Source organism: Jaculus jaculus, chromosome 18, assembly GCF_020740685.1.
Source record: "Jaculus jaculus isolate mJacJac1 chromosome 18, mJacJac1.mat.Y.cur, whole genome shotgun sequence".
In the NCBI taxonomy this organism is placed as follows: domain Eukaryota; kingdom Metazoa; phylum Chordata; class Mammalia; order Rodentia; family Dipodidae; genus Jaculus; species Jaculus jaculus.
The window spans coordinates 9,080,813-9,093,020 of record NC_059119.1 but is presented as its reverse complement, the minus strand read 5'-3'; the positions used below and the strand labels follow the sequence as shown (position 1 = coordinate 9,093,020).

General features: G+C 37.9%; 1 protein-coding gene across 1 annotated transcript in view; it reads left to right on the top strand.

Moving 5' to 3' along the window:
* Ctnna3 (catenin alpha 3) overlaps positions 1 to 12,208 on the top strand; it is a 1,402,587-nt gene that overhangs the window by 751,816 nt on the left and 638,563 nt on the right. Inside the window, exon 8 of the mRNA XM_045137244.1 lies at positions 5,804 to 5,884. Within this exon, the coding sequence (XP_044993179.1) occupies positions 5,804 to 5,884 (81 nt within the window). The remainder of the gene's footprint in view (positions 1 to 5,803; positions 5,885 to 12,208) is intronic.

The window sequence follows — 12,208 nt, the reverse complement described above, 5'->3', positions numbered from 1 at the left end:
AGCCACAAACATATAAAAAAATAAAAATAGTGAAAACAGCAACAAAAACATTTTCTTGCTTTTAACCTTGCTTAAGTTCTATACAGGGTATATATAAATTAAAATTTTTATTTGATTTCAAATTTGATAACTTGTCATTTGTCTTAATCCCCATGCCTTAGTTAGTACCAGGGGCTTCCTAGTTTTCTGAAGTGAACACTGTGGTCTTCTTATTTCAAATGTCTCATTTGATTTCTGCTGTCTCAAGCTTATATTACACACATGTTTCAATGGTGTGTGAATAGTTGTTTATGCAAGAAATTAGACAATAAACATTATTTTCTATTGCATTTTAGAGAACATGTCCATTTCATGGAATTTTAAATTTACAAAAAAAAAAAGTAGGATCTTGTGGCAAAGTATTTTATATGTTTAGAAATTGAGGTGCCAGAATACATGGAATTTGTAAAAGTCTTATGCAGTGTGTCCTATCTTTTTTATTCAATGTATAATGTCTAAGTTAGTCCCATGTGCAAAGTACTGTGAGGGACAAAATGTGTATAGCAGAGTTCTATCCCTTAATGTAATACAGTTTATTTTTTATTTTAATTCTATTTTTATTTATTTAAGAGTGAAGGGGCAGACAGAGAATGAGTGAGCACACATCAGGGCCTTCTGCCAGCGCAAACACACTTCAGATATATGTGCTACTTTGTATATCTGGCTTCACGTGGGTACTGGACACACTTGTGCAGTCTGGCTTTGCAAGCAAGTGCTTTTAACCACTAAGCCAGCCCCGCAGCTCATCAACATAGTTTAGTAGGAGAGATGCATACTGGTAGGCAGTTTATAAATGCTTATTATTGAAAGGATCAGACTTGTATTGACCAGGTTCTTCCCTGGAAATAAACTTTTCAGCTTACAACAGCATGATTCAGCAGGCCACCACTGTTGGAAACCTGGATACCAGCCTGAATTTCTTTCTTCCCTTGACCTGCCGACATTTTACCTGTTAGCTTCCCTCCTGTGCTTGACTTAAACAGGTACCTGAGTCCATCGTTTTCCTTTATTCTGTCATCACATTAATTTTAACGCATCTCATTCCTCTTATGGACTTGGGTAGGGGCGATCTAATTGTGCCTGCTTTTATAAAGACCCCAGCCACTTTGACATAAAAGGTGACTGTATCATCATCCACTTGATTAAACTGTACAACTCAGATATTTATGGGATCATTTATTAGTGTGGCAAAGACCTCTAGGGCCAGGCCTCCTCTCACACTTGTTACATGAGTTACCTAATAACTTAAGTCCTTTGTCTTTTCCCAGACTATCCTCGTCCCCAGAATTGGATTTTCTGTAACTTTACCTGCCTGGCCCCTCCCTATCTTCCCATACTTCACCGTTGCCTTCATCTTAATGGGAGTACTGCTCTGATCATCTGCGCCCAGTGCCCTAGATGTTTGTATTAAATACTGTGTCTGTTTTTACCATTAATTGCATTCTCTGCCAAGGCAGGCACTAAGTCTAATGTGGTGCCTGTCCCATAGTAGACAATTAGGATTTATTGACTATACTGGACTGTTTATTAAGTTAAGTGCTATAAAAAAATGCAAGAAGAGTAAGGAAGCATCTTGGAAGACAGTGATTAATGCCAAATGAGATCAACAAAGATCCTACCTAAAATATGGAAATTGAGATGTATCTTGAAAGATGTCCATAATCAGAAAAGTAGAAGGCAAGAAAGGGAAAATGAAAATTTCCTACAAGTACTTGACTTGCGATTGCATTGCATAGAATACTAAAGACACATTCAAGTCTCCCACTAATAAGTAAATCCAAGAGTGGATGCTGTGAGCCGTAAGCACTGTGATCAAGAGTTTACTCCTCCCTGTCTTCTGGACAGGAAGTGGCCGTTGCATTCATGCCTGCACAGGGGCTGTCCTTACCTGCATGATATTGGTCCCATCAACACTCTGTCATGAGTGATGGAGGATGGCAAAAAAATAAAAAATAAAAAGACATCAAAATAGAAGAGGGACTAATTGGAAAGAAGAAGGGGAACATGAGAACAATAGACAATAGTATGAAGGGATTATGATAAAATATATTATATACATGTATAAATTTGGCAATTAAAGAATTTGAAAAGGGCTTATTGTCTCTAATGTCATCAGCAATGGGGGACATAATCAGCCCTCAGTTGTCTCTACTGTGGAGTGAGCACCTTGAGGGCTGAGGGCTTTGGCTTGCTGGATTCCTGCTCTCTGTCATGTTCTTATGTAACAGGCGGCTTTCATCAAAGTCAGAACTCAGGGTGCAATTTTAAAAATGACATGGCAAGCCTTTCTGCAATAAGGTATATTTGTGGTGTACAGAACAGGAGTCAGAAGTGGCTTTTGAATTAAGGAACTAAAGGAGTCAAGTTTTTAGTGTGATTTAATTAATTTCTATTTAAATTTAAATGGCCATGGATACTACTATTGAAAAATGTAGTGTGGGGCTGGAGACATGGCTCAGCTGATAAAGGAATTTTCTTGCAGAGCCTGCCAGCCTGGGTACAATTCCCCAGTATCTGCTGAAAGCCGGATGCACAGTGTGGCGCATGCATCTTGAGTTTATTTGCAGTGACCAGAGGTTATGGCACACCCAAACTCACTCCCCCTCTATCCCATCACTATCAAAAATAAATAAAGAAAATAAAGAAAAAAAATGCAGTGTTAAAAAGTTCTCCTAGGCAGTGTCCCTAAAGGAAATAAGAAAGCTCAGAGATTAGGATAATTCAAAAAGAGCTTTTTCATAGAGTCTTGTCTGTACATCGTGTAGACAGTTCTGTGGCAGTCATGAGAAGTATAACTGACTGTAGTTAGTTAGATAGGAACACTGATGAGACAAAATTGAAGGCAAGGCTCATATGTCAGAATATATGCATACAAGCATGCATCACATTGAGACCCTATTTTAATGTGCAACAGTAATTTTAATGAAATTTCATTGAATAAAACCATGTTCAGTATTGTTCTTTTCAATAGAGTCATTCCCACTTGGCAATGAATTAACTGATAAAATGTGATTGCTGTCTCTATATAGTGCTGATCCAACCCGGGCTTTCTCAGTGTCTTTCTCTCTGGTACTTTCTGAAAGTCGTCCCTTTTCTATTAGCAGGGCTGGCTCTCTTAATGGTGGCTCCTGTCAAGGATTCTTTGAAGGAGTGTCCTCTCCTCCGAGTGCCAGGGTATGGACAGGCTCATACTGGTATTGGCAGTCATGTTTTAATATCCTGCCTTCCACCCTCATCTCAAGACAGAACTTTTCTTTCAGTCCCTGCTCATGGCCTGATGATTTGTTAAGGCTTTGAAAACAGCAGGAACTCAGGCTTTTAACCAGGATGGGGCTATTTCTCCTTGCTTTATTTATTTTTATGCCATGCAAAAGGAATAAAGAGGCATAAAATGGCTCAACTGAAGCCAAATAAATCTAGATAAATAGAGAAAGGACCCAGTAAAAAGCTGGAGGTGAAAAAGAAGAAAGGCGGTGGGGAGGGTGGGAGAAGGAAAGGAAAGAAGAAGAGAAAACTCAGTAATTTTGTAATGTGGGGGTCTGTTTATTAGCACTTAGAGAACAAAATGTCTTTGACCCAGTGGAACATTTTAAACTAAGGGTAAGCTATGGGCAGAAATTAGAAAATTATCTTTATAGTTCTTTTTGAATCTCTTCATGCTGTCACCTCCTGTCATCCATTATTGAGGCTTTATCTACATCTGCTGCTAGGCCTGGGAAGGTTGACATCTTTTAGTTGTTATGATGAATCTCACACAAAAGCTGGTGAATTTTACAGCCAATACAAAAGGAGTCCCCCATATTATTCCTGATATGAGGGGAGGTGGTGGGAGGGTGAGAAGGCATTAAGTTGTTTTTTTTTTTTTGTCCTAACTCCTGTCCCTTTGTGGTGACCTCTGCTTTCATGAAATTAAAAAAAAAAAAAAAAGATGCAATAGAGTGCTTACATTAGACAAAATGGAGAAGAAAGGGCAGGCTCCCTAGATAAAATCAGAAATTGTCTCTATGCCCATTGCATATATTTGTTTAGACCATTACATTCCGTAGTCTGAATTCTCAGTTCTCACCTGCTAGGATTCAGAATGTGAGGTATGTGCTGTAGGGTTACCATGGATTTAATCTAAGTGCACGGCCTGAGAATTGGTGTTGGAGTTTATTACACATGGGGCCATAGGTATGGTGATTTGAATGTAAAATATCTCCCAAAGACTCATGTATTGAATACTTACCCCAGTTGGAACCCACAGGACAAACTGGCTGGTTCCGCTTCACAAATCAGTGAGTTCATGGTTCAAGTAAGAGACCATGTCTCAACAAATTAGTTGGACATTGATTGATTGAGAGACACCTGACATCAATCTGACCTTCATACATGTGTATGCAAATCTGTACACATGTGCCACATGCATATGACTATACACACACACACACACACACACACACACACATATTCTCACATATATACACTTATAGAACAAAATATTTTTAGTAATATCATAAAGGTGATGAGTAGGCACAGAGATAGACTATGATGAAAAATACCATGGGAATGAGGAAAGCTGAGAGTTTACATTTGGGCAGAGTCACTGTGGGGATATTTTGTGGAAACCATTGGGGGACAGCCAAGATTTTACCAGGTACATTATATGTAAGAACTAGGCTAAAGAGATAGAAAAATATAGAAATGTTCTACTATGAAGGGCAGTGACTGAGACAACAGGAGATAAGACTATAAAGGCGAGGCAGAGTGTAAGTGACCTTGGATGCTTTGTTAGTCTGTCTACTTGGTAGTGCGAACGCACCTGTGAGTTTTGTCTTGGGAGTTGGAAGTGGATATTAGGCCCCATGTGTTCCTTGCTTCAGTGAACCTTTTCGTGGGGTCCATGCTGTAAACTCACTCAGTTTTCAGTTTTTTGAACTTAATCTGCCTGTTGTACAAGGTCTCTTCTCTACAGCCTTTTTCAGTTTATTAATTTAAGAGCAGCAGCAATTTTCCTAGAGGTGAATCACATGATTTTTTTCCAATCTCTTTTATATAAGATATCACTGCAAAAAGTATGATTAGATTCAATCTAGTTGTATGACACAAAAATAATACGTAGAAACTATCAACACAAGGTGACTTTCTATGTGCTCAATCACATCACTTGAGTACTTAGGTTGAGAGACAACTGTTCTGCTCCATGAATGAAAACGTGTTGCACATATAATCTTAAAGAGCCCCAAAACAGCATCCAATTCTTACTTAAAACAATTTGTTCTTGGAATATTGTCAGCTAAAACTGTGGTCAACGTTTGCAAATTGTATGAATTTGCACTGCATATTTTATTTGGTATTTAGCAAACCTTCAATATGGCTCTGCATAACTTACACCAAGAACATAACTTCAGAAACTCCCACAGAAGTTGAAGAATCAGGCAACTAATGCTTTTGAACTCATTGCACGCTTTGCAGTTGAAGAATTGACTTGTTAAAGAATTAGGATCAGAGTTACAAGGAGACAAAGCTCTGTCTGCTGCCACACTGAATACAACCAAACCCTCTATCAGAAATATTACAGAGGCTTAAAGAAGAAAATAATGTGAGCTTTAATCACTGTTCTTCTTAAGTAAAATGCTCATGAATCATATGCGATATCATAGCAGTTCTGAAAACTATTCTTGAATTTTCAAGCAGTTATTTTCAGGAAATTTACAAAGCAAATTGCTAAGTGATAAAGTGTAATTTGGTGCCATTGCTTATGTCATTTTTTTCTTCCTTGCAGACTGGGAGAAAGGACAGGAGTAATACCCTGAATCTCGCTATAGACAACATGTGCAAGAAGACAAGAGACCTGCGCAGACAGGTGAGGGGAGAGAGCAACACGGAGATGGGGGAAAGAGTGCAAAATGTGACTTTGTTCACTGCTGGAATAATTGTCTCTTGTTTCTCTGCTTTTAAAATTAACTTGGAACATGAAATAAGATCGGTATGTAAATGCATATATATATCAAATATTATTTTTAAAATTTATTTTCAAGAGAGTGGGAGTGTGCACCAGTGCCTTTAGCCACTGAGAATGAACTCCAGATGCATGCAGCATTCTGTGGCTCTGGCTTTATATTGGGTACTGGGGAATCCAACCCATGTTGTTAGGCTTTATAGGCAAGTGCCTTAACTGGTGATCCATCTCTTCAGCCCTGCTTCAAATGTTCTGTGGCAAACAGAATTTAGAAGAGTGTGGGCCTTAGTGGCATACAGAAGTACATCCAAGTCATAGGTCTGTCCTCATCACTCAGGCATTCTCAAGCACAGATTACATCTCTCAGAGCTTCTCTGTACCTATGGAATGGTATTAATAACACACACTACTGTTTCAACGACTAAATAAATGCACATAGTTTCCTGGTACTTTGTCAGTTTGCAATGAATGTTGGTATACTGGTTCTATGGAGTTCATTAAAAACTGAGTTTCTTGGGCTGGAGAGATGGTTTGGCAGTTAAGGTGCTTGCCTGCAAAGTCTATGGACCTATGTTGGACTCTCCAGATTCCAGGTAAGCCAGACACACAAAGGTGAGGCAAACACAAGGTCTCACATGCCCACTAGGTAGTGTAACCATCTGGAGTTGGATTGCAGTGGCTGAGGCCCTGGCACACCCATTCACTGTCTCTAAAATAAAACAAATAAATAATGTATTTAAAGTTTTTTGAATTACATCCAATTACAGAAAATGTCTCATAATTCCAAGATTACAATTCTTCTCTGTGATTGTGTTAAGGTGCTTTAACAATTGGTTTATGTTAGTTAAAACTACTTCTTGTTCTTAGGTCACCATCAACAGAGGAATAGAAAGGATATTACTAAACAGTTTACAAGTTGGGTGTTAGGTCCCAAGTTAATTACCAACCCACTATAAATATAATATATATTTTCTATATAAATATAGAAAATAGCCAAAGACTGATCTCCTGTCCTTTCCACTGTTTTATGAACCAGACTTTTTTTTTTCCCTCATGCACAACTTTAACATGGTCACTATTACTTGGTAAAAGCCGGGCAAAGAGCTTGTTTTAACCAAAAGCCTTTAATGTAATATAGTTTTTGTAGTTTAATGGAAAGATTTAGTGAAATGACTGAGGAACACTTTAATAATAAGTAGATTTAGAAGTGGAATAAAGGTTCCCAAATAGTTAATACTGACAATACAGGAGTATTTTAAATTCTGTGAAAATCCTATTTCCTCAACTTTGTGGCCTTTGTGAGTTCTATTTCTGCTGTCAGCACTTAGAATCAAATGATTTAAGAGTTGAAGGAACTTATTAGCACAGCCAGTTTTCGATGCAGATGAGAAAGCCAGACAGTGTGTGGAGGTGGCCTGACTAAGGAGGAAGGGACATTGATTAGAACCCATCAGGGACCAGAAACTCTGACCTTCAGAGCTCGCCTCTCTGCTGTATGGCTTTTCCTTTCTCTCTTATTACGGATTTCTACCCATAAGTTCTTCCTAGCATTTGCTGCTATGAACTCTCAACAGTAGCATCTCTCATATCTCTCCCTGCCGTCTATATTGCAATCAAGAAGTGATTCATAAATTTATACCTCCATGCTGAACAATTAGATTAGTAAACAAAAGCACAATATGCCCAGTTAAATTTGAATTTCAGATTACTAACAAGCATTTTTTGATATAATTATGTTCCAAATATTGCATGAGACATATCTATATTTTAAAAACTTGTGTTTGTTGGGCATGGTGGTGCACGCCTTTAATCCCAGCACTCTGATGGCAGAGGTAGGGGAGTCGCTGTGAGTTCGAGGCCATCCTGAGGCTAAATAGTGAATTCCAGGTCAGCCTGGGCTAGAGGGAGACCCTACCTTGAAAAACAAACAACAACAAAGTGTTGACTTCAAAGACAAATATACCCAGGTGTCCTGCATTTAACTTGTAACCATATTTACGTTGCCATCTTACTGCCATCAGAGAGCTATGGAAGTAGCCTGCTTCCAGGGCGTGTCTGTCCAGTGTCTCCTGTGATTCCCATGTGTCCGTCAAATGGTGGCCATGCATAGGGTCAGGGCTGGGTGGCTGGGGCCTCAGTGCTTCTTCTGGTTCCATCTCTCCATGGTGTTGGACTCCTGTGTGCGGCCTCTCTCCAGCAGACTAGTGGAGACTCACTGAGTACAGGATGCTTTAGGGTGCTGAGAAAGGAGAGAAGGAAGCTCCTGGGCAGCCTCCTTGTGTGACAGGTCTGAGCTCCAGAGACTGTCCAGAGTAGCTCCCTCTGTACCAGCAAGTCAGCACCATCATAGCCCCCACACCTTGTCAATAGCAGCCGCAGCAGCTCCTTCCCATGTGGAGATGAGTCATGTGTGTGCCAGAATACTAGAATTCTTTGGAGCCATCTCTGATGGAAACATCCATGATTGTCAGTGTTAGTCAAATTAGTTGCTAGGGTTATTTCTCCTCATCCTCACCGCTCTCTTCTTAGCCCCAGAGTCCTTCCTTTTCTGTACTTATGTCTGTACATCTGATGGTACAATAAGAGTTAGTTGAAGCCTGGCATGGTGACTTCCATCTGTAATCCTAGCATGCAGGAGGCCGAGGTTGGAAGATTGCAGTAAGTTTCAGGGCAGCCCAGGCTACAGAGTGAGACACTGAAATAAAATGTAACTGAAACGTAAGTTATCCATATTTCTTACAGTTTAAAAGTCATTTCTAAGCATCTCTTATCTGCTCTTTTTATAAGGAGAAAGTTCTCCCCTTTTTTTGTTGTAGAGTCTTACTGTAGCTAAGGCTGACCTGGAATTCATTATGTAGTCTCAGGGTGGCCTTGAGTTTATGGCGATCCTCGTACCTCTCCCTCCTGAGTGCTGGGATTAAAGGTGTGCACCACCATGCCTGGCAAAAGTTCTCTTAAACGTTTGCCTTTAGACTATTTATTGTTAATCTCTTGCTTTAGAACTGATTTTATTTTTTGTTTTTTAGTAAAAAGAAATCACAATACTCGTTTTACTCATCAACATTATGCCTTTTTCATTGTTGTTATTGTACATGCTTTTCAAAATTTAACTTACCTTTAGCGTTTAGTTGCCACTTCTATCATTTAGTTGAGAATTCATACCCATTGACACTTTCAGTAAATGAGGAATACTTTTAGATATCTATTAAGTCATTAAAAATAAAAACAAACATATCCTATTTATATGGGCTTGTAAAGAATGAATCATATACTTCATGTAATTGGAGGCCAATTAAAATTCTAGTTGTATATAATAGAAAAAGTCTTATATCTCATAGATGTTAAAATAAAAATGAGGTACAGCAAATAAAGTACAATTCTGGTAAAAGCAAACATAAAATAATACAAAACTCAATCTTTTGCTTCTAATTTCTGTGTTAATCTACCTTTTCTCCATCATGGTAACACAAGTACAATTCTCAGAAAAAGAAAATAGGAATACCTTTCAGAAAAAAAATACACACCCTGGCAATACATCCAAATATAGATTTTTCTACTTTCTTAAGGATGATTCTTTTCTAAAATATCATTTCTGCTCTCTATTCTTCTTTCTCTCTCAATTTTACTCTATTTCATTATTTGGTGATTGTGTTAGTGCTTTCCTGTAGTTTTCACATGAGTCTTTCACTTTTGAGTTTCAATTGTGGAGAAATATATTATTTTATTTGAGATCCAAAACCACTTATATCAGTGGGAAATAGAAAAATTGTTGTCTCTAAACCTTTATTAAACTTTAGTGGGAAAAGATGGGAAGCCCCTCAGTTTAGTTTTGCTCTGATATTGTTCATACCTGTCTATAAACAGGTATTTATTGAAAATATACACCTTTAAGTCCTATTGGCTTCTCACTAATTCAGGGTTTAGCACTGTGACTTCCATTTCTACATTGACATATTGTACTCTTCTTTAAAATTGTTATAAGACCCAAGTGAATTGGATGTATAGCATGTCTTTGGGCAGGAAAATATAAATATTCTACAAATAAAAGTATTAAAATAAAAAAGATGGGGTCTACACTAGTAGTATACTCATATGAAAATATCTTATAGGAATATGTTAGAATATATCCATAAAGTTTCTTGGCAAAATATTCTAGTCTTTCTGTATCTTGTCCCTTATGCACATATCTCGTTCTCTCTCAAAAGAAGCTTTTGTTTATGGTTAGCAAATAATAATAATAATAATAATAATAATAATAATAATAATAATAAGGCATGGAATAGTTACACCCAGTTATGTTCAAAGCATAGATGAGCAAAAAGAGATTACTTTATTATTAGCAGTGATTATTACATGTAAGGTGTGGGAGTCTTTTAGTTGAAAAATAACCAAATGTTAATATCAACAAAAGTGCTTATTTGGGGTTACATTTTGCTTCATAGAAGCACATCTGTGGTACAGGAACTCAGTGCACGTAGTTATTTTGGAACATGGATCCAATCTCCAAACATAGGAGGTAACCAGGGCACAGGGAGGATGGGAGGATTATGCATTGAAATGGCAAGAATAATCAAGAGGAGCTTGAAGGTTTCTGAGAAGTCCATTTCTCCTCAGGCAGTCTGACCAGTGCATGGAGACTGGGGATTTTATATAATAGCTCCTTATCTCCTATGCTCAAGTTTGCTCTTGGGGTAACGACTCTTCAGAACTTCCAAAGTACAGTTATATTTTGCCTAAGTACCTCAGAAAGTTAGAGCAAGCCCTGAGGCAGAATAACTTGAATAATATGGGACATCTTCAAAGGACCAGGAAATGTTCCCCTTAGCAGCAGGTGAAATCAGAGACAGATTCAAAGATTGAGCTGTAAGTCACAAGAGCCTCTAATGTAGTCCTCCATCACAGTCAGGAACATCAGGATAAAGGTTCTGCAATCATCAGTTTGAATAAAGACTCCTGAGAAAATTGTGGGTTGGCTAAGTTAATTATGCTGTTTTTCATTTTCCTTTAGTGGGAAAACTCTGACTTCTCACTGTGTGCTGTCTCTCTTAAAGGTTCCATTTCATAAGTCACTCATTTCTGGCAATCCCTTTGGTCATGAAGCCAAGAGAACAAAGGTTTTATAATGTGAGACAATAGTCTCCATTTTTCTGGATTTTTGCTTTGGTGCAAAATCAATAATTGTTATATGAATACTACCAGAAGGCAATCTCACTTTGTAGGGATAGCTCTAAATGGGACTATATCATAGTCTTCTATATAAAAAGCAATCCATTTTTACACATGCAGTTCAAGGTAATTCATTTCAAGTCTTGAGTATGTCACAGTCAAATTACTACTCATTGTCTCATTTGCATCAGCTTTTCCACTCTTACTCTCACTAAGTTCATCAACCTTTTAGGGATCAAACCCTACAGATAAGTCTCCTTTTTAATAATTTAAATTATTTTAAAAATTTGACTCTAAAGTTTATTCTTTTCTTGAAGATAGAGGGCAAGAGAATATTGTGCATGAGAGATTGATTCCTGGTTGTCACTGTTATTTTTCTGATCTGGATCTTGGATACTATGTCCTTCCTGCTGTAGTCCTAACTGAGACTCTGGCCTGGCTTTCTCCCTCACTCATTCCTCTTGAGCTACAAGGACAGTTTGTTCCCATAATGCCATCTCCTTGCCTTGCACCCTTATCTTCTGTGCTCTGCCCTAAGAATTGCTCAGTAACTATGCACTTGTTGACACTGCTGGTTTGCTTTCCTTCATGCTAAGCAGAATCTTTCCTTGGGGATCTTCCTACAGTCCTTGTAACATCAGTAACGCACAGAAAACGTTCTGCCTCTTCTCAGCAAGCTCTACCAACACAGGCAGAGGAACTTTTCTCCAGGAAGTTTATAGTTCTTGTGGATTTATGATCCTATAATTATTATGCTTTTTCATAAAACAGGGCTCTTTTATTTAGCTCTTTGAAAATATAAAACTAATAGCTCTCATGTAATCTAAAGCTAAGTTTCCCATTGGATTAAAAAGTACATTTAAAATGTAGTTTTCACAGAAGGAAAATTGCAGTTTTCCTGTTACTTGTTTATCTCTTCATATCATGTATAGAGATTATTAACCTAAATGAGGGGGTTGATCAAAAAGCCTTTAAGCACATTCATTGTCATTGACAGTGTTAATAAAACATTTCAGGACATTGTAATCCCCAAAGGCTCAATATCACATAAACACAATGAAT